Consider the following 23642-nt stretch of genomic DNA (forward strand, 5'->3'; position numbering starts at 1 on the left):
GAATGGTTATGTTGTTTATTGGTTGACCTTGGACACAGCAAATGCTTGCTGCACATTAGTTGGCAGTTTTGGATTTGTCAAAAGTGTACACACTTGTCTAAATCCAGAATTTCATTTTGATTAACAGAAAAAATGTGTAGGATCTTAATCAGGTGATACAGAGTTACTATTCCATTTTTTTTTCCCATTTGTTTCAATGCTAAGGAGACTGGTGTTATTTTCTCAAAGAGGAAAGTGGCTGTTTGTACACATAAAGGTCAGTTTATGTGTCACTAGAAGTACTATTTAGCCTATGAAAACAGTTGTATAATGTCCCCTTCGGTTCTTCTGAGAGCTCTTCAAAGTCTGAAAAGCAACCCTGATGATGTCACCTCGGTTATCATGGTTACCTCATTGAAAATTAAGGATCCAGTGTTTTTGGAGCTTGACCCATACTCGAGATGTGTCAAGTACATCAGTACCTCCCAACCCGAGTCAAAATCCCAGCCCGCCATGAGACGCAGACTAATATCAGATGATTCAGACCAAACAGTGCTCTTTTTCCCAGCACCCTAGAGAGAAACACAAAGAAACAGGGAACTCTCCCACACTCTATCTCTCCCTACCTCCCTGCCTCTGCACATACACACACTTTCTCCAGAGTGGCATGTGATGTAGTGCCTGATTGAATCACACTACAGGAAACAAAAGACAACACGGTCGTAAATTATTGGAGTCTGCGGGCCCCCCTACAGGTGCAGGTGACCTTTGACCCTGCCGGCTTGAGACAGTGTTGTGGTAACTGCAATCGTGATGCTTTCGGAAACCTGACATCGAACTGAACCAGCAACTCTATGAGTGACTCAAATGTTAAGTAAAGTATTTGCTGAATGTTTTAGGTAGAGTAGATTAAGCAAGCAAACAAACATACTTCAGCAGTACATCCATCATAGTTAATTAACCTCACATCCACCCTTCCCTTATGCTACTCCACCCCTGCTGCTTACATGCTCCCTAGCATTTGCTAAAGGCAGAGTTAGTGTATTCAGTAGTCTATACCATAGGCTGGGTCTATGTCCTCTGGGGACATTCTGAACATTCCTGCTATTGTTGTTTCATTACCAGGCTGAGGGTTACCCTTGCCATTCACGGTGGCTGACCCCTAGACTGACTGGCGGTGCTGGTGGTGGTGACCATGTTCCTTGGAATAGGGACGATGGAAGCTCTTTTTTCGCAGGCGACGGTGCGACAAATGTTTTGGTTGTTGGCGCACTTTACAATTTTTGTGCACTCTAAAAGGAGCCTCCAAAGGGTCACTATGGGAATCTTTACTGAATTACATTTGCACTCCCTTCCTATACTTCCCTGATCCATAGTGTGTCTGTCCAGTCCAGTTATTCATTGGCAGTTTAGGGAAATGTTCTGCACACACCACACAAAGGAGAGAAGATGCTACACTTTCCATTATATATTTATTGCTCATTACTCCTTTCGAAAGGTCTAGCTCTGACAGCAGCCACTGGCTGTGAGCACAGTTGCAGCTGCTCTGCCTGGCAGTGCCAGCTGAAGCTGTGGCTGTAGATACGGCTAGTGCTTGTGCTACAGCTGCATTCGAGTCTGTGATGATCTGGTATCTTTCCTGAGACTACTCTTTACAGCTCCTCTTCACATTATCCAAGGAAGCATCCTCCAGCTCAATACAACACTCAGACAGCACAACAATATCATTTTGCTGCACACATACAACCTCTGCATGCAGTTAGTGTTACAGCCATTGTAAATGAATGTCTCACAGTCAGATTCATAACAACCAAAGCACACTCATGTGCACAGCCTCAATCACAGACACGACACTAATGGCCAAAAGCGATGTCATCCCACGGCTATAGTCATAATCACAGCTACAGTCTGTCCCAATCATCCTCGGCTGTAGATTCTTCATAATGAATGCAGAGTGGCTGAGAGTTATGATGTTATGGCATGATGATATCTCTTATATACCAAATATACGTCTGCTTTGAGGGTCTTTCCCCCTGAAATTTAAAATGGAGATATCCAAAAGATGGTCATTTCTCAAAAGCATCTCTGAGATGATGTAAACCTGCTGAATGGAAACACTCACAGTGACAAAGTGACTATTTGTAACACACGGTTTCTCCAAAGAAGCCACATATGTGCTGTGTCAAAAGAAGCAAGCCTACTCCTGTGATATTTGAATCAAGTAACATTACTTCAACTCAAGCAGGATGTTGCGCTTTTTCCACTCCCCAACACCTGAGCTCCACACAGGTTTTTGTTCAGTTCATGTTGTTGGACTCCTGTTGGTTCCTGCCCAAACAGCACAGTGCTCAAACATGCGCAAAGAAAGGGAGACATCAGGCTTCAGGATGCTATCTTTACAAAGATAAGCCTTCATCAGCAGTTCTATTTTCTTCTGTGGTATCAGTTGTCACATAGTCTGTTACCGGATCCCACCTCACTCTTTCTTTTCTGTTCAGCTTTTTACCTCTGCATTCCCATCTCTCTAATTGGTTCCCCTTGCTTTGGGGATGTGTATTTACTGATGCAATCACACCCTCTCAGTAGTAATGATTTTTGTTTACTCTCTTATCCCCAGTGTTCTCTGTTAACTGCCTTTTTTTCGAGGCATGAGCTGCTTACGGCGATCAGTCGCAGTTTAATGAGATGTGTGTGTGTGTGTGTGTGTTAAGTGAGGAGTGCAGCTGCAGCTCCAAAATCAAGTCCTTTCTTGAGCATTGAGGGATGGATAGAGGAGGGGATCCTCCACTTCCTGTGTGCAGTGAGGTCACACAAGTGGTTCACAAATGGAGACAACGCAGGTTCTCAGGTTGCACACAGAACTTGGAATGAATACAGAACAATAAGTGAGAGAATATGAGAGTAGAAAGACAGATGAAAGCATGCGAGTGCACTTATGGTATCTTCATCAGTCACTGTTTCAGTCTGCAGAACGTTAAAAAGACGTGCAGCACTTCAGCACACCCAAATTGCAGCTAATGGTGACCAACTGTGCTATTTTCTCCTATCTGCTCCACCTTACTTTGAATGGCTCATTAGCACAGCACGGTACAGTGATGTGTAATAAATGGAAACACGCCTCCTGACTTTGAGGTATGCTTTCATCCTGAGACCTTTAATTTTCCTATCAGACTGCTGGCTCAAGCACCTGGTCCACTGTCTAGTGTGAACTCAACAGTAAATTAAAGTCCATTTTCATATCACAGTTTCTAAATCAAACTGTGGGAAGAAGCTATACTGTGTTGGATCCGTATGACTACTCAAAAGTAAAATAAATACACCATACGGACATTTTTCTTTAAAAATTCATGTTGATTATAATCTGCAAACATATGTAAATTTATTCATTTGTGCCTCGTTGAATTTTGGTCAGTGTATCTCTTCATTGTCATAACACTTAACACAGTACTCAGCATGTCTTGTTCCTGCAGAAATCAAGGGTGGCATATGCTGTTGATTCAATATACTTTTTTATTTTTATAAAAAAGAGATTTTTTTGTGTGTGTGCACAGGTGTTCTTGTGCAAGTGTGCGCACGTGTTGGCTCAAGAGCTGGGGGGGATGAGGATGAAAGGATGAAAGGATTGAGGGGTTTCAATACGTTGGCTAAAGAGGCAGCACAATAGATCTAAAAACATGCATCTGCAGAGCAATTCAAAAGTAGAGCTGATGTTTATGACATCTGGGGCATTTTAGTTGCTTTCCCATAATGTTGTAGGTAAAAAATCCATAATAGGAAGCAATAAAACATATTTTAGATCTCAAAAATTAGTTATTACAGCATTTGTTTCATATTTGCACAATGTGACAGACCAAAATATAAGGAGGAGATAATGAAGTTAATCTGAGCAGCAGTCAGCTAGTTTCCTTTCAGATTTGGTGTACTCCACTGTAAGGTAGCACGCAGAATGGACTCTTCAGTCTTTGTTATTTCTTTTTACACAACAGAATGTTGTGTAATAGTTCATACTCAGCACATTACCACAAAACATTTATTTATTTGTCCAACATATTCCAATTCCTTCTGTTATTTTCCTTTGATGAGACTGATTGTTGAACTAGCTTGTTTGTACTATGACATGAAAGAGTTTATTAAAGCCTCAATAATCTGTCTAAGCCACAAGGCTCCAGGTAACTAAGAGCAAAGGTGGTGCAAGAAAGAAATATGGCTCCCATTTCTGTAAATCTTGAGTTTTGGCTGATAAATGAGGCCATTGATCTTTCATTAGCACTCAAAGACATTTCCTGCTCTCTTTCAGTCGTCCCTTGACTTGAAAGAAGTGCAAACTTAGCTTCTTTTTTCAGTAAATGAAATACCATACTTATCTGTGATTCAATTACAGATAGTTCTTGAATCAACAGTTTGTCTGTAATGACTTCGGGGAAACTGGGATGTTTGACAAAACCATTTATTTGAGTCATAGTGTGAATTCATCAAGGGCGATCAAGAGGAAAGCCAACAAATACATGCAGATGTTGAGACATGCAGACATTAAACAGTCATTCTTTTTTGCTTTAATTCTGTACAACCAACTCAACCACACACTCTGCAGCACACCCAGCCCCCACCGCTTTCAACATCCCCCACTTTCCAGTTGCAGTGACAGGTGGCTCTTGGGGGTTTGGGTGAACACGACTCAACAGCTGCACAAAAGAGCCCCACTGGGGTCCTTTTGACAGGGTGTCCCCTCTCAAGCGTGCCGATCAGCCCCTGACCCAGCCCCCACCTTGGCAGATGCTCTGAGAGATCCACAGGTGGTAGACGGGAAGACACTCTGTAGAACTTAAAACTGTTATGTAACGAGCAACTTTTTTAAGCTTAATGTTTTGACTCGGGTCATGTTGTCTCCGACTTTAAAAAAAATCTAAATGTATAACAGTAACACTCTATCTTGGGTGGAGTAACTTGTTTAACATGTCAATCATCCATCACTAAAACAAAAACCAGGCTGACGGGAAAATCTAGTGTTCTCTTTACACTGAAATTACATGCATGTACAACCTATTTGCGCCAACAAATTAACAGTTGCCTCCATGTGGTTGACTCTTAGCTGCAGACAGTGAGAAAGCTGCCCTAATGTAATCTGAAAGTGTGCTGACATACAGCATTGAAAAGCAAGGATGGACTGCATGGGCGTACTATCCTCTTGTCTTGACACAATGCATCCACTTTCAATTTCCAGACTACTCAGGTAGAAGGTAGCTGCTTTTGTCCTGCAAATGTACCCACTTAGAGCTGGATGTGCAGTTGGAAAAACATAAATGTATATTGATTTTGAATGCCAAAAAAATGCAAAAGAACTGCACAGAGTAAATCAAATGTTTTTCCACAAAAAAACATGTGAAATCCTGCTGAAAAACTGCAATGAAAAGTTACAGCATTCTTCCATTATTTAAATATAATAGTTTGTCATATTGATAGACCTTTACTGTTAAAGAACTCTTTTAGCTACTAGGCCATGCCTAAATAAATAAATAATAAACAAACAGAAAATATAAGATAACGCATAAGAATGCTGGTCAAAGGTTTTCCAATGAAAAAGGTTTATATTGAATGTGAACTGTGACCTGGCTGCGTGAGGGTTGTAGTTTCGTGGGTGGAGGAGCCAATAAGAACGGAGGGGGAGTAACTATTTTCGTCACATAAAGAAATTCGTTTATGAACCTTAACCTATTACTTTAGGTTATAATATAGCACAATAGTAGTGAATGATTTGCTGTATATGTCTTTGATAACGTTAAATCTAGCTAATATGTAACGACAATACTTGTGCAGCAGCCGCGGACCCCTCTTTGTAATGGTACAGTCCGATCCGGAGGCCAGCGACGGACCATCCGCACGAGCACCGCATCAGCTGAATTGTGTCGGAGAGTGAGAAACTTCTCTCCCTCCTCCTCCCCGTTTTCTCCCTCCTCTAATCCCTCAGACACCTTTTTTACTGAACTTCTCCGAGGAGCGGACGCAGCCACCGGTGCGTCAGCCAACAGGCGGCTACTGACCGGGTTTTGTTTTGTTTCTTCATTTTGTTTGGACCGCTTGCTCAGGAGGGTTTCCTGCCCGGTTCGCTCAGGACATCGGGTGCAACTCGACCAAGTTTCACCCCCTCCTCCTCCTCCCCTCATCCCATTCTGCCTGAGGAATGAGAGGACTGCCGGAGAGGAAGAGCCGAAACTCGCATGATTGAATGAACAAAAGGACAGAAAGCGAGGATACTGCCGCCGAAATGGAAGAAAATACTCTGCCAGGAGCAACATGTAAGTCTACCTGAAAGCTGATAGCGTGTTTAAAAAAAGGACTGCGCTAGTGCTTTGTCATTCACCTCCTTTGTCACGTCTTCACAGTTAAAACCTTGTCTCGGTGGTGTTAACTTTACCGTCCCCTGCCCTCGTGTCGGGGCCGAGAACCGGTGCTGCAAGTCAGGTAGAGCAACACAGACCGTGGCCGGGAATAAATTTGTCTGATGAATAATGAATAATCCATTAGGAGGTGCGGGTACAGACAGTCCACAAACCCCGCAGCTAACCTTGTTGATGTCCACAGCTTTAACACCTAAACCTCAAACCAGATCTTAATCTGAGTGACAATAAAGAGATGATTTACAAATTTGCAAACCTTTTTGATGATGAGAAAAAACGCCGGTGTGATCGTCACTGACTGCTGATGGCTGTCTCTTGTAAAAATATGTTGCCATTGCTTTCGAGCTCAGCCATCAGGGTTATAACAACACAATTTGCGCTAGATGAGGTAATCTGACTAGTACCACCCCATCCCCCTCTGTATGTTATGTTTAGCTCACTTCTAATATGATGCATTCAGTGTATCGTCCCTTTCTATCTCCTCTTTGCTGCTACTCTGCCACAGGATGATTTCCAAATGCAGTCAGTAGTTGATGCATGCACAGGTGCAGTCACGCTGATTGCCTGCTGGTGCAGAGGTGCATTGACAAACTCCTGAAATCAAGAAAATGTTGATGAGAGGCTGCTGCTTAAGGCCAGAGTGCAGGAGCAAAGAGTCCACCTCACAGTCCGGCCACATTCGGCTTGCCCCACCGCTTTATTTGTGCAATTACAAACTATGTCAGTTCATGCAGTTCAAGGCCAGTGTCGTGTCTGATCTCTGAGTTACAACAAATGTCTGAGAGGAGATGAAACAGCCGTGTTGGAATCCTGCCAACGTGAAGTTGGTCTTGCAAGACACCCCAACATTGGTCAAACGTTTGAGTGTCCGTGCCAAAGCATTGTGTACTGACATGATGCCTGTTTCTGCAAGGAGAATGGGACACACAATGTGACCCCCTCCTTCTGACAACAGAAAACTTCCTTCCTGCTGACAGGGGGCTTCGCATAGGGAGGTCAGCTTGTTTTGGCGCTGCGTCAAGCAGGAGGAGAGATGTGCTCCACCCCGATCGTGGGAATATCGACCGGTAGACTGGATTGTCTTTAAATCCCTGTGTTCTGAGTAACGTGTATATATGAGCAAAAAGAGGGCTGTCGTCATGTGTGATGTGACTCATGGCAGACGCGCTGACATCAGGCGTCTTGTTTCATGTGACGTACAGTCTGTCAGCCAGGCTGTTATGCTTCCCGTGCTAAGTGAGAATGACCAAAAAGTTGTTTTTCCAGCTGTCTCTAATAAGTCATCAGTGGTCAAAAGGTCATCAGAGGTCCAACACCGCTCATGCATCCAGTAAGTCAAGCTCAAAGTGCCATATTTGTCTCCAGCGCCTCTCTTTTTCACATCTGCACAGCTCTGTCAGATAAGGATGTACTTCTGAATATCACTTTGAGTGCTCTTGGTTAAGATTTTACCTTTATGATATCGGGGATCACGTTCTCTTATGAAGGAGGCGGGAGAGTGCGTCCATCACTAAAATATCTCTGATAAAAGACATGTTTTCTTGCCCTGTCAGCTACCAAGAATGTGTGTTGCCCATGTAAAACACCCTTGAGCAGGATATTTCAACAACACCTGGAAGCAGTAGAACAATTGGAAAAGTCTCCTTTCTAGCCACAAAAGAAAGCTGACTTGATCTGTCCTGCTTGAAAGCTAGCCCTTGGACTAGAGCTATTGAAAGCCTGGCCCAGCACTGTGAAAACCTGCTGTCAGGACTGTTGGGGAAGATCTTCTAATCCTTCTTTTCTTCATGCAGGCTTTCTTCTCTCTGGGCTCTCCTTTCTGCCACTCTTTGACAGTCGGCTCTGTCTGGTCGTCCTCTTTAATCCCCGTACCTGAACATCTAAGCTATGACCATCTGAGATGAATAGAAACTTTTATTTTCCTTTTTAAGATTAGCTTTTTATAGCATATCACAGGCATTTCAGGTGAGTGTGAACAGTCATATCTCTAAAATTCTTACTGTCGGTGCGCAATGCACGATGCAAATTGTAAATGAGCCCATTATGCAAACTTTGTTTCAAGGAAAAAAGACAAGTTGCCTCACCACAGCCATATTGAGGATAAAGGGCCTCAGCAGATCACAGGCTAGTCCTTGTCTTTAGTGTAATATGGGAGAATCCGCCAGCTTTGGCTGTCAATCCTGAACTGTAGTGAACAGGATCAGTGAGGCGTACATCTTCAGCGGCAGGAGTTGTTGTGTAATCAGGAGAATACGTGCGACCGCGTCCCATTTTTGGAGAGATTGCTGCTCTAGTGTCTTTGCAAATTAGCAGTGGGCAGGATCCCATGGGCCCTCCTAGATCCACTGCCTAATAATGGAGCCAGATAACAACGGGAACCGACATTGTTTTTGCGCAGGATTAATTGTGAGCAATGCGGCGGTGAAGTGTGTGTCACAACGAGATGTTTTCATGTTCTGCAGGAGAGATGTTTGAAGTTATGATTTAGTATTTGTGAATAAGAGCAATTTACTTCCATGTATTTTTGGGAGTGCAATAATGTTGCATGCTACTGTAGCTTTATATAGATATGAATCACACTGTATCAGTCATGCAACAGGCTTGTTTATGGCAGTATCTTCTTGAAATGTGTCCTGTGAGCTGGAATATTTGAGGGCTCAAGTCATTTACACAGTGAAATTAAAAATCTGTATATTTCTGTATTAGAGGGCTAAAATGACAGCACAGCATTATATTTAAAATGCTGCTCCTGCTGTTTGTTAATCTCACATCACTGGGTGGTGTGCACAAAGGGCACCAACCTATGTGTAGGCTCCATCCTGCATAATCCATTTAAGTCAGTGTATGTGCCTGCAATCACAGCTTTTCTTTGTCAATCAAATGGCTTCTTCCAGGCACGCAGGGCTAAAAGGATTAAAGTAGCACATTCAGAATTAGTGTACTTTACATTCTTTCACAAGATAGAACTTTTTTAGATTAATTGATTGGTCCTTTAAAGCTGCTTCAGGCAGTTGGTGTTGGAGACTGGGGGCTTCCCAGTTCTAGCATATTTAGATATGTTCAAAGCCCGCATTCAGTGGTTTTTATACAGGGGAGTCAGCCCCTGTCCCTCTGAAGTTTGCAGAGAGAAGGGAAAAGAACAGAAACATCTGAGTCCCACAGAAGTGACTGAAGTCATGCCAGCACTGTGGCGTTGAGGTCTGCTTTTGAAACTGCAGTGCAGTTTTTAGACAGTGACACATTTTCAGTCTTTTGGCTCGTCTGTACTCCAGCACATTGGATTTAAAATGAAACACTGACTGGGGTTCAAGAGCTTAGTTACAGCTTTAAGTGTATTCACAACATACTGGTTTGAGCATACCCCCCTCCTGCCCCTGCATATTCAGCATGACAGTGATGGGGCTGCAATTGATATCCTGTGTCGATACAAACACCTTCGGTTTTAAGCTCAAAGCTGGCACTCAAAGTGCACAGTCACTGTAATTTGTTGGAGTACAGAGCCAAAAATCATGGCATTGTCCAAATACTCAAGTTGTGCACTTAATATGCAAAGTCTGCTCTATTAAATAGGAGCTCTTAATGCATCTTCCATATATTTGCAAGCTTTTGTATGCATGTTTGTGAATATGCACAGAATATGAAGCTGTTAGTGCCAGATAGTTAAGTCCCAATAAAGGAGAAATTAAAAGAAAGAGGGGACTAAAGATATAAAGTAAAGACAAGTAGAAACCAGAGGAAGGCAAGAGATGCAGTAACGTGGTAACGGTAAAAAAACCCCAACACTAACTGAACTGCCCTCTACAGATTTCTACTCCCTACATAGAGGAAGCATCACGTCAGTGCCGGTCCACTCTGTGGCACCCAGATGGTGTAAATCACACTGGCCAGACGCTGACCTCTCATAAGGGAATAGAGGTAGATCTGTAACCCTGCACTCTGGAAAGGCAAATAATGTAGAAAGCCTACCCATTTACCAGCACTCAAACGTGTGTCAACGGGCAGCTTCTGCAGTGTTCTACCAGGAAATGGCTACTGACAGCGGTCAATGCATGCATGCAGGCACATTTCATGTTTGTTTTCGTGACACAGCCTAATTGAGCTTCTGAAATTCTGCAGTGTGTGAAGTCCTCTAATTTTCTGTTTACTCTGAAAACATGGATTAAGGTAGGATTAGATAGGATTAGAGTTCAATTTTCTTACCCTTTAACCACCTCTAAACAACTGAAACCACAAGATAGTCTTAATATGACAAAAAATGTTTTTATGAGTAATTTTTCAGTTGGCATTCTGGCTAATGTCACTCAAACGCTGATACGTGATAATTGATACAAGGCCATGCCTTTTATGCCTTGCGCATATTGCATTGTGATGATGACTGGAGTGATTCACTGACTTTCCATAGTCCCATTACTCGTGTTATTAGTCACACTTAAAATCACTGGGGGCTACAGTTTTGGTAGATTAGCCTTTAAAATGGGCCAAAGATACTCGTAACTTCACGTTTTGGCCCAAGAATGCATCTGGCTCTCAGAGAATGTGTTTGAAGGCTGACTTTATGATGTATAACCTGTCCTCACCTCTCCAGCTCCTTTGGTCTTTTCTGTATAACAAGGCCCTTTGATATGTAATACAGTTGATCATTCGACAGCTTTGACTTGTCAAGGACCACCTGAGATTACTTTGAGCTGAAGGACTGAAAGCAGGGAGCAGAGCTCAAAATTGTTTGGTGCTGAGTAGGTGTGTTTAGAAGTGTGTGTTACAACATTATACAGGAGAATTATTTGGTGCAAAACAACTCCCCAGTAAAGCCAAACTGCATGAGGGCGGTTAAAGGAACAGTGCATTTTTTTGTTTGTTTTTTGTACGGATATGAGATTATGAGGTGTTAGTGAGCTTTGTGGTCATGGTTGGCAGATTTTGTTTCCGTAAGACAGAGCTGTTAAGACCTGTCCAGTCTTTATGCCAAGCTAGACTAACTGGCTTTTCATCCAACTCTCAGCATGCAAGCACATATGTCCCAAAATGATAAACTGTTTCTTATAATAAAATGGGTAATTGTTGCTTCCAAAACCAACACAAACAACATTTATCACCTATAGACTGACTGCTCGAGCTAAATGAAACCAGAAAGTCTATGGTGCAGAGGTTGTTCAAATGACTGGACCACGGAAAGGCAGACCAAGTTTATTTAGTCCATGCAATGTGCACAGACAATTGAATGTGCTCTACATAATGGATTTATATAACCTTCAAAAAAAAAAGAAAAAGAAGAAGCAGTTTAAGACAACAAGACAAAAATTAAAAGGCCACAGTTTGGTCCATGGTGCTGCATAGCTGCAGCAGCTGGATAGTAAGAAAGTGACTGAATGCCAAGGAAACATGCCATTCCTGCTACAGACTCCTTTGCTTTATTATCACGAGAAGCCCAACAAACATTCACATGTGCCATTTGGAAGGCATCAGCTTTTCCTAACCCCTTTCCTTCTTTTTAGTCTCGACTGTGACATGCACCGAGCAGGCCGATGCTGCAGCGTTGTCACCTAAATTTATAATCCGTTAGCTGTACTTCCCTTCTTCCTGGGACACCAGAGGAAGGACGAGGGGAGGGAAGTCTAGATTTGGACTGCGTCGCTTGTTCCTTCCACCTCCACCAGGTCTGAAAATATCCCAGATGGGCTGCTCTGTGGTCATCTGAAAGTTCCAGTCACCAGACCTATCCGCTACTATTAGACCGGCCTGTGTTCAGCTAAAGGGCTTGCATCTTACACTGTAAACACATCTTGATCGCCCTACATGTTCCTTGGCAGGTCTATCATGTGTCATCTGGAGCCACTTTTTTCATCCATTTCCATTTTTTTAAGGAAATTATAAAATAGTTGCAGCTTCATGTTCTTGTTGATGGATTTAAACCTCGATACTGAAGGAGTGGGAGTGAACGTTTGGCCTGGTTGCCGTTACCTGTGATTATAAAACCCATGATTGGACCCTGCTGCCAGCCGAAAAGTTCTGTGTTTTTGTGTGGGGATAGAAAAATCCAGTTAATGATAACTGTTGGGTGTAATTGCATGTTGAACAGGCATGAGATTACTGCCCGGGTCTGAGTTTTGCTTTAGGTAATGTTTACGAAAATAACCGTCATTGGAAGAAAATGACAAACAACAGTGCTGTCAGCTACCTCAGACAAGGACACACACAGTCACAGCTTCTCCAAAATGTCAGCAGTACTGATGTAAAATGTCACTAGTTACATTACCTGTATCTATTTACTGATCCTCGAGATGCTTCAAGAGTAAAGAGGCAACACTTCAGTCTCTCCACTCCATTTGCACCATGTCATTGTTCATGGTACTTTCATTAACATAATGTCAAGTTCTGCAGTTCTGTGCAAAAAGGGTAATTAGACTGCCACATGCAGTAGATGGGAAATCCATAGAGGGGATGACAGATACTGTACCTGAGAGATACCTGGAATTAATGACCAATCAGACAAAGTTTTGTGAGTGCTACCAGTGTGTAGGATTTAGTGACATCTAGCTGTGCGGTTGTAGATGGCAACCTGCTGAATATCCCTTGCCTTGCCGCTTCCTTTCAAAGCGTTTATAAGAACATACAGTGGGCATTAAACATGTGAAAAGGCTCCATCTAAGATAATGAAAGCACAACAGCTTTCATTTTCAGGTGATTATACGCTGCTGAAAATTCTATACAAATACATTTCTACAAATAGATCCCCATATATCCAAGACAATGGATCTTAAGGTGGCTAACCACAGGCAAGCCCATTGTATGTGTTTCTTACCTAATATGAATATTCCCGTTAGTCAAATCTACATTTCCCTGTCACTGAACCATGGAGCTAGACATTAGTGCAGTAGCTACAAATCTTGAGCATGTTGCTCTTAAGGGTCCTGTCAAACTTTGTTTATTTGGTCAATACGTTTTTTGATATATTTTGGAGACATTGCAAACTAAACAGGGGACCAGAAAACCCTGTCATTGAGACCAATGAGAATTAGATCATGCTGTCACTTCCCATCCCCCCCAAAGGGGATGTGGAGCAGGTTGCCAGGAGCGACTGGATGGCATGCCTGTATGCCGCTTCCAGTTATGAATGGCAGCTTGTGCGGCCCAGAATTCCCTTCTTGTCCTCTGATGTCATTGAGAAAGGCTCGAGTTTGCCGGTTCTTGACACTCTACTCCACCACTGGTCAGGCTGTCTACATTACTTATCCGTTTATGTTGGAGCATGTTGGTGGCAGCAGCAGATGCAGGGTCCCCAGGGGGCTGCTGCTAGTTCGGATAAGCGGAGCCTTTCATCACTGCTGTGGCTTTGGGGCATACGCCGGTGCAGGAGCGAGCAGCAGCAGCAGCAGCAGCTAAATACCAGGCATTGTCCTCAGCCTGGCCCAGGTGATGGGATGAAAGCTGTTGCAGTCACTGACAGAGACATTAGTATTCACCGACCGATTGACGTGCCATGAGAGTATGCTGTCTTGTCTTCAACCCTCTTGATCGGTATGCAGATGCACTTTTATCATATATTAGGCAGACATGAGCCTGATGAGTGGGCTCATCAGTCTGCATCAGATATATCTGACCTGTTTTTTCTAGCAGTCATTCTGAGGAAAATTATTCTGAAGCTATTTTCATCACTTTCCAAGCATTCCTTAGTTTCAGCCTCTCATCATTTGCTGCTTTTCTTTCGCTCATGAGATAGTAAATTGAGAATTTTTAGGTTTTGTACTGTAGCTCAAATAACAGCAAGATGTGTGAAGGAAAACTGTGATTGCCATTTTCCAGTGTATTCTGGCATTTTACAGGCTAAATGATTATTAATTAATCAAATAAATAAGTTGGCAGATGGATGGATAATTAAAATCGTGGTTAGTTGAAGGTCTAACTCGGTCCTTGTTTTCTCAGTTGTATCATGATCACAGCCAACATAAAATCAACATGAATTTTGATGCTCAATTAATCATTTAAGTTGCTTATCAGTCAAATATCTACACAACCAGCCTCTTGAATATGAGGATCACTGCTTTTCTCTTTTCATTTCAGTGTGAATTGGATATATTTTGGTTTTGGGCTCTTGGTCAGCCAAACAAGCAATCTCACCTGGGGCTCTGGGAAATTTTGATGAACATTTTCATTAACATGTGGCTGAAGTGGAAAATAATTGTGTCGGTATGTTGTCATTATCAGGGTATAATCACCTAAAAATAAGAATAACTGTGTTTTTCTTTATATCTACAGAGGGAGCGGGTCCTCTTCCATGCAGTCCGCTATGTTGCTCTGCCATGTTTCTACTGTAGCCCTGAACAGACAAACCAAACACTGGCTCTAGAGAGCTCCTTTAATGTTTTTTTTTTGCCAGGTTTGTAGCCACCAAGGGTTCTCCTACATGCTTCGGAAAAGGAGGGTGGAGACGAGAGGTTTTCGGTCGTTTGCTATCTGGAACCTTGCTGCTAGATGCCACTAAATCCTACACTCTGAACCTTTAAAGTTTAATTTAAAAGATAATTAACAAAATAATTGGTCATTAATATCATCATTAATTGCAGCCCTAGTCAAAAATGACCAAGTAATCCTTGTGGTATTCAAGTGCAGCTTGTGCACAGACTTTAATGATGTTTATCTCGGTTCCCATTTAAAATGATCGTCCTCAGACGTGAGCACATCTAATGAAAACTTTGGTCTCCAAACACACACGCAGGGCCTGGTTTGGCATGGAGTCAGTGCTTGTTGTTTACTCTGTGCTTCCTGTGTGTCTGGGCCCCCTTGCCCTCTTACATCACCCTATTCGGTGCAGGAGGGACACAACAGGGTGAAGGGGCGACGGGTTAGGGGGGTAAGCGATGAGGTAGTTCATTAGTCCCCTGGCCCATCCCAAATGAGATGCAGATCCATTCTCTGTGTGTTTCCTGAGTTCCTCTTTTCTTTTTTTGGGGGGGGGTTGCCGCCCTTTTCCCTTTCCAGTCTTTTGATTTCACACTCCGGGTCTCAATACTGTTTCCTCGTCTCTTGTTTGCCTCATTTCCATTTTTCAAGAGAATGCGCTGCATTTCCACCTCATTTATCAGCTGTTTTCTGTAAGATTAGGCATATGTAGATTTTGTAACTAATCTGTGCTGTTGTATTATAAACGTTCAGCTACTCCTGTTGGTGGTCTGACAGCGCAGCCAGGCCTCTTCTTTCCAGGAGACAGAGAAGATTGTGCTTAAGAGTGAAGCTCTTGTCTTTATAAATATTACATGTGTCTTGCCCTATATTTTTACTCTGCACAATATCTTGGCAAGACATTGGCATTGCATTGGGAATAAGCAGCGGTTTTTAGTCGCTGTGATATCAGAAATATCCTTTTAAAGCTTACTATTCTTTGTATGTTTCACACCGGGAATGTCTGCTTGTTTTTGTATCAGGCAGTTTGCACCGAAAGTGTCCCTCCCCAAGCTGTTAATGAGCAAACACTGTCATAAGAATGTGCTGTCATAGTTTGCAGATTCTGTCATACAGTGAGTCATGTGTTTTGCTGTGCTGTGGAGGACATAAGGTTTTCTTACCCTGATTCACGGGTCTCCTGCGAGGTTGATGAGCAAGTAGAAAAATGCCAGTGTAGTTTATTGTCTCAACCCTGTGCTTAGTACAGTTGACTGTCAGGTCCTTATAGCTTGTACAGCTGTGTGGAGATAAAAGAGCTTCCATTCAAGGTTGCAAAGACCTATTCTCTCTCTCCTTATGTGTTTTTATTACAGCAATCTTATTGCTTCGACATAAATATTCATATTCTGCACTCTGTTGTTATTAAAATCATTCAACTCGAAGGGCTCATGTACCCTGCAGTTTTGGAGGTGACTAAGTCCATTTAAGTGGCAGAGGGGCAGCACTATGTGAAGAAGCAGTCTTTGCAGTATGGGTATTTATAACCTGCTCTAACAAAATAATATGCTGTGAAATTGGATTTCTGCTTAATCACATTTTGTGTGTCAGTATTACCAGTTGTCCCAGTTTTAACTTGGCACTGTACTCCCAGTGTCATCAGCCAAACTGTACTGAAATACCTTTGTGATTGTACTTTGGGAGTGAATGTACAGTGATCTTAGCAGAGCCTGTGCTACGTTTTTCCAAACAACATTTTAAGTCGCACATACTGTATATTTTGTCCAACCCAACATGTATCTAACTGAGAAATGGCACTGAGTCTGTGCTAATTACCTGCTGATTCGCAACCTGCCATTCTGCTCCCACACTGTGCTCATGCATGCATACACCCACTTCTGCAGGGGTTCCTTTACCATTTCTGCTGAGTTCCACAGATATCTTATTCCATTGTATTACTTTTGCATGTAAATGGGTTCAGCTGAGTGCCTCAAGCTTTGTTTGACACCTAAAAGCTAGAGAGGCCCCATAGGGAGACAGGATGGGGCCAGCTCAGCTGTGGTGCAAGGTGACGGTGCGCTGCACGTGATCAACCAGTGATCACGCTCAGCATGCTACAGATTTCTGAACCTCCTCTGACCCACTTTATTGGCTCTCATAGCTGTCGAATTCCCATTTGCAGCTCAGTTGTAGGTGAAAACAAGGCAACCATGCCATGACATCACTGCTTTTAGATTTATGAACTCACTACCCCCAGATTAGTAACAGATTATGCTAATATGGCATATATAGTATGCTAATTATAGTGGCAGTAATACCTAAAAAGTGTTCTCTAAGAAGATTTTGGATTATCATATCTTCTGTTAAAATGTCAAGCACCTAAAAACTTGGCTTCAAAAGTTTTCTCCCTAACATTATATATTTGACACTAAAAAAAAGATATAAAGTAACAAGTTTATTGCTGAATAATTTGTTGTATCAGGGATGTGTATGTTCATTTGATTTGACAGTTTCATTTCCCTGGCATGATAATCACAATCCAACACAAATGCAGAAATATTGCATGTGAAAGAAACACGTTGGACCCACTGTTTATAATAAGAATCTGATTAGAACCTAGATTTTCAGGACATCTAATTAAGGACTGGTTGTGCACACCATACCCTTCAATATGCACGAAATGTCATCGAGCTTGTGAATTTTTTTCTTCTGTATGCCGTCCAGCAAGTGTTTTTTCATGTTCAGGGCTTGATGGAGACTCGAGCATCTCAGAGGAAGTTGGTACGCATTGATTTATGAATATGAATAATGTAAATGATGTCCATAGAGGGTCTGGCTAATGGCTTTCGGCTGGAGTCGTCCCCTGGGTGCGGTGCCTCTGGAAAGCTGGAATGTAAATATTGTAAGGAGGCAGTTACACAAAGGTGTTGTTAGTGCTTCATTGATAGACTCCTCTGTTGCATCGGCTGTGTTAATATAATAATAGAATGAGGCTGATGCTCCTGTTTCTGCAATGATTTCACACAGAAACAGGCCACATGAGAACAGTCTCGCAGACAGTTTGATGAGCTTGTTCAAGTCAGATTTTTTTTGTCTGTGACTGCAAACAGGCAGAACACCGAGTTCATGAATTGCTGAGCATATTTTGCCATTGCATTCAGTACATCTGTGCAAATATTACTTAAGCATTCTTGTCAAAGCCCCGCATGAGTATGTCCCAATCTTGTTTGCAGTAAGGGGTCACTGTGTAAACAGTTTTTCCAAACACACATGTACCCATCACTGTCAGCCCAGGACAGGCAAAAGTCACTGAATTCTATTCATTAATCTTGACAGATCATGCATCATGTGTATGATTGAGGCCTGAAAATGTGTTGAATGCTGTTCATTCCCCAGAAAACACTTCCAAAGCCCTGTTTAAATTTAGATTTCAAACTGTTTGCACTCATGTTTGCTAGTTTGCAGTCTTCGTCTTCATTGCTTTTGCTGCTGTATTGTAACGTTTCTTTGCACGTTATTGCTGCCAACTGTCGATGTGTGGACGGGGATCCACATGTAAAAACACTCCTCCATAGTGCTACTAGTGGTCAAAAACACCACAGGGTACCTCACAGTATGAAAAAAATAAAAAAGTGCAGTTGTAGCTACTTAATTCATTATTTGAGTGAAAGAAAATGACGTTCTAACTACTTTGACAATCAGTTAATTACTACTATTACTAATTACTTCAGGCAAAATTACCAAATATCTGCAGCTTCCAGCAGCGAAAATATAATGATTTGCTGTTTTAAACTGCTGTTTTATATTCTATTAGATAACATTTCTTTAGGTGTTTGACCAAAGGTTGGATAAAAAGATAGATAGATAGACAGACAGACAGATAGATAGATAGATAGACAGACAGACAGATAGACAGATAGACAGACAGACAGATAGATATACTTTATTTATCCCAAGCTGGGAAATTGTAGTGCAGCAGCAGCATTACACACAGTGAAATAATTGAAAATTTCTGAAATAAGACTATAAAGAGCAAACTATACATATTAAAATATCAAAATAGCAAGCAGTAAAAAGATTATATACATAATAATAAAATAGCAAAATAGTAAACAGTAGTAATTAAAAAGTATTGCACAAAAAAGAATATCTACAGCAAATGGCAGTGTGTAGAAAATAAAGTGTACCGTGACTGTAAGCATAACACAGTGAAAAAGTAATTTGAGGAAGTCACAATGGGCTCCAGAAACTTTTGATGAGCATTTTACTGCTTTTTTAAATAGACTAAACAATTATTCATCAATAATAAATAGTTACTAAATGCATTCATAGTTCAAACTTTATCTTATGTTCTGTTTTTTTTCCCCATTAACTTTCAGTCATCTATCGTACACTCTGTTCTCTCAGTAGTCTGGTAGCCCAGACAGTCAGGGTGCTGCATCAATCAGCCCTTGTTCCAGTCCCTTGCTACGCAGCAGCAGTCCTCTCCCTCAGCTCCCATCGCATTTTCCTCCAGAGAGCTTCAGGTTTCATTGGTATTCATTGTCAGTGCCGCCAACATACCAGAGTGTGTTACTTTCTCATTCTCTTCATCATTGACAGTATAGATCCCAGTGATTGTCTGACCGGTCGCCCACAGTCCTGTCAGTCAGCCAATTCTTTGTGGCTCCGGTTCTCAGGTGTGTGGAGAACTTTCACAGGATATGAGGCAACACAATACTCGTCTATCAGAGCTGCACTTGCTCCTATCACCTTTGCTAACGTAGTTGTTGTACTTTCCCTTAGGGATCTGTAAGAAAATGGTGTAAGAAGGTAAATTCAGAGATAGTTGCAACGGAATGCTTGGGGTTGTGTTATAGTATAATTTGCAAAAAATGTTGTCAGGGTTTGCTTGATAATTGGACTTCACAAGTCTTCTGTGAAAGGATTTTTCCTCAATACAGTAGCACAGACGAATGGAGGAGGAAAAGCCAAGAGCAGGCAGTTATATTAGATTTCTGTCACTCACAGGCTCCGGATGCTGTGTTGTCATATAGCATTGAATTTTTTCTCACCTCACCTCTCAGCATCTTTCCTCCAATAAAGTTGCATTTTATGACAAAATTTCACTGAACGGACTCCAGTGTTCATCCTCTACTTTCAGTTTATCTCACTACCGCTCCCCCTCCGGCCTTTCTCCTCTCACTGTCATTGCAGTGTTTTGGCTGCCGTCCCGTTGCCATGAAGAGACCACAACAATGGCCCCTCTCTGTCAGAGCGCATCGCTGCCCGAGGAATGCTTATTTAATAGTGACATGCTTCGACAGGGGGAAACACAATGTCTTGTCTCCCAGCTGAACTCTTTCATGGACTCATGCTGCTGTTCTCTCAGGCCATCACGCTTCGTCCAACTCAGGGTCATCAGTAACTGCCTCCATATTCTGAACTGGTGACATAGCCTGAGCTCAGACAAGCTCTGTGCCTTTTAGGTTTCATAATAATGAGAGTTTTAATCACAAGGTAGCAGTGTGTTTGAAGAACAAGTGAAATGGCTTGTTTTCCAGGAGATGTCTGTGGTTTAAGAAGCACAATGTGTACAGTTGCATACTCTATAGAAGCTATAATCAATTGTCTGTGAAGTTGCACAGCATTAGTCTCGCTGCTCATTGGTGCTCCTCTATGCAAACTGTTGAATAGCGCGGCATTTGTAGAGTAAATCTTGTGAATTCACTGTCTCAGAGTGACAGCCCCCTACTGTCTGTGTTGTTTTTAGCCAAAGTCTGCATAATTTATAGCATGTTGCCCCAGTGTTTACCTTCAGAGACTGTGCAGAAGAAACTGTGCTCCAACATGGTTCCACAGAGAGCGCAGGGGTACAGTGCTGAGTGGACAAAGCCAAGTGTCCCTCCCATTGGGGTCTTTGTTTGGCCGTCAAAGCCTGGGCAAACCAATGTTTGAGTAGGAGATTCAAGCAGCAGCCTGCCAAATGTGAGTCATGGCGCTGTGAGTGAAGCTACTGTCCCGACAAACCGGCCCAGCTTTTTCTTTTATCGAAAAACTTTTAAAGCCTCAGAGTAGAGATGACTCACAAGCTTAAACTGGCAGCTATCGAGTCGTTTTCATCAAAAAACAAGCTTGAGCACTTTCTGGGGAACTGGGGACTACTGGGAAGACGATCACTCTGATTCTGGGTTCCTTAGCAGTTCATTTCACCTCAATAGAATCATCAGGATGCCAAAAAGCAATTACTGTTTTTTGGTTTTCTGGCAGGGAGTCGGGCCATTTTCTCAGGCTGGTCTGTCCATAAATCAGTCGTGCAGAGTAGAAATGGTATTAGGTGTTGAGTCAGAAGGGGCAATCTTAAGACCTATTATCTTGTGCTTCTGAGCAAATGGTGTAATCTCTGCAGCAGATAATGTTGCTTAACAACTGAAAGAAACATTGTACAGAAACAGAGGAGCTCAGATCGTTTCTTTGGAGGTGTTCTGTGTCATTATGTTGTTACAGTGCTCATAATTGTGTTATGGACTTCAACAGTTTCTCTAAGAAAAGAGTCTTCTCGTTATAGCCATGGACTCCACCCCTCACACATGATATATGCAGCTCTTGAGGAAGTTTACGTCATCCACAATAAGCTACTTCATAGGCCCAGCAGCGACAGGAATGAAGCCCGACTGGTTGAGTTCCATCCCTGTGCCTGTTTTACCTTCTCCCCTGTCATTTCCTCACTTGTTTTTTACCCTTTGTCTTTCTTGTTGACCAGCTCCCTGCTCAGATCTGAACACAAACCGCACGAGGCCTGACCCGGAGGGGGAAAGCAGCCCCCCGAAGACGGACAACTCCCAGAAAATGGAGTCTCCAGCTAAGAAGGATACAGACCGGAGGTTGGCCACCCCCACAAAATCTGATGCCATCCCTCGATCACCTGGGTCACCTGCATCACCTGTCCCCAGGTCAAAAAGGAAGGAAGGTAAAGGAAAATGTAAATTTACCCTGTGAAGTACTTATGCTGCGTGTATAGAGTTCAGTGTCCTGAAGGGAAAACCTATAATGGAAGGCGAATTTGGCCTGACATGAAGCAGCTCTTATAATGGTGCAATTATGTCTGCTGGAGTTCGGTCAGCTCTCCTGAGGCAACGTAATGCTTCAGCATCTGAGCGATAGCGACCACATGCTTTCAGACGTGAAACTAAATCCAATAAAGCAGCCTCAGTTTATCTTTAAGTGTTGGAACAAGCATGGGGCACGAGCTGCTATGTGAGCATCATCTCAGCTTTGGGCTCAAAGGTTTATGGCACAATTGAATTAGGAAAGAAAATATCTGCAAAATTTGGACAAATGAGCTTTCTTGGTAAGTGGATAGCCAGCGCCGATCACGGCCAATGCACGGGACCCGAATGAAAGGAAGGTAAAAGGAACGTGAATAGGACTCACATTTCAGTGAGCGATGCCAGCGCGGCATTTAGTTTGACCTCCTGGCACCGTAGATATTTCCACAATGCCACCACTTGAAATCCTGGCGGCCACTGGCTAACAGCACATGCAAACTCGAAGGAGCATGTTTGAGGGTTTTTGGAGCATAAGCCTCTTTTCTCTCTCTCCCCTTTATTCTTTATCCATTAATCCATTCACTGTGGTCATGGTCTTTATTCCCTTAGCGTGAGGTGATGGGGATACACCCCCCAAAGCCCAGACTGCTCCCAAATCTGTAACAATACTTCCAGTTTCAATCCCTTGTTACGACCATAGCCACATCAGTTCAAGACGCTCCCAGTATTCTGTTTATTTCCCAATATTTGGTGTATTTTAGTGAAATTTGCAGTTGTGTTTGTAGGCTCCTAATTCTTAAAATGACCCTCACTTCCCTTCTGTTCCTCAAGCCCTTTACTGGTTTTGTAAAGCACATTACTTGGGAGGTTTTGAACTACCCAGAGGGATATAATGAAGATGAAAAGCACTCCATGGCTCCTTAATTAGTAAAATTAAATGGTGAGGCTTGTAGTTCAGTTGGGAGCTTTCGCTTTTGGTAATGGGCTGCGCAGTTGTGTTTTGTCATATTAAAACATTTTCCTGTGAAAGCAGTGATTTGCTTCTGTCCAAGAGAACCTCAGAGGTGTTGCACTGGTTGGACTGAGTATGTTGGGTCAGAAGAGAAGAGTGAAAGAAACTTACCTGTGAGGACATTATAGGTAATGCTTTCAGTTTGGTTTGTTTATCGGGTGGTTTGTTTGATTGTCAGCAGGATTATGGAAAAACTACTTGCCCCATTTTCATGAAACTTGGTGGAAGGGTGTAGCATGGGCCAAGGACGAATCCATTAAAGTGTGGATACACAAATTATTTTTCACTTTTGTTAACATTGAGAGAATCTAATAGCAGATAGTAGATGTTAATATTTAGATAATGACTAAACATATCCACATCACATTCCACATTCACAGGTACCAGTAATCCTGTGCAGTAGCCGACACATGTAGTCGCTCAGTCTACAAACAGAAAGCATACAGGGACAATAGCTTCATGGGAGAACTGGTACAACTGTAACATCGTCACAACTGTAACAATGCTTTTTTCTCAAACTGAGGTGTAGCTATGGAAACGGCAATATACGCAGATCATGCAACCAATTGTACTCTTCGTCACATCCAAATGTAAAAAGTTTGGAAATACATCCAAACATATGTAGTGGTTGTGCTTGCAGATTTGCATATCATAGTTAAGTGGGCCATTGGCCTTGGCGTGTCTGTTGAAGTTCCACAATGAGGGTTGCACCTTACACTATATAGAATACCCCGCACTGCTCCTGTTGTACCCCAATTTAGAGGCAAACAAAATAAAACACAGCTGTCATTTTGAGAAGATGCCAGAGTGTCTGTGTGTACAGTCTGGAGGCTAAGCAATGCACCTTGCAGC

At 42.5% G+C, this 23642-nt stretch overlaps 1 protein-coding gene across 5 annotated transcripts in view; it reads left to right on the forward strand.

The window, feature by feature from the left end:
- The first annotated feature begins 5926 nt into the window (after window positions 1-5926).
- The window catches only part of map7d1a (MAP7 domain containing 1a), a 42867-nt gene continuing 25151 nt past the window's right edge, over window positions 5927-23642 (forward strand). For 4 of the 5 annotated variants that reach the window (XM_041942520.1, XM_041942523.1, XM_041942522.1 and 1 more), the window contains exons 1-2: window positions 5928-6272; window positions 21493-21699. In XM_041942520.1, the coding sequence (XP_041798454.1) occupies window positions 6203-6272; window positions 21493-21699 (277 nt within the window). In that variant the 5' untranslated portion in view covers window positions 5928-6202. Of the gene's footprint in view, window positions 6273-21492; window positions 21700-23642 lie in introns of all 5 variants that reach the window. The other variant, XM_041942521.1, reaches the window with a different exon arrangement.

Source organism: Chelmon rostratus, chromosome 8, assembly GCF_017976325.1.
Source record: "Chelmon rostratus isolate fCheRos1 chromosome 8, fCheRos1.pri, whole genome shotgun sequence".
NCBI lineage: Eukaryota > Metazoa > Chordata > Actinopteri > Chaetodontiformes > Chaetodontidae > Chelmon > Chelmon rostratus.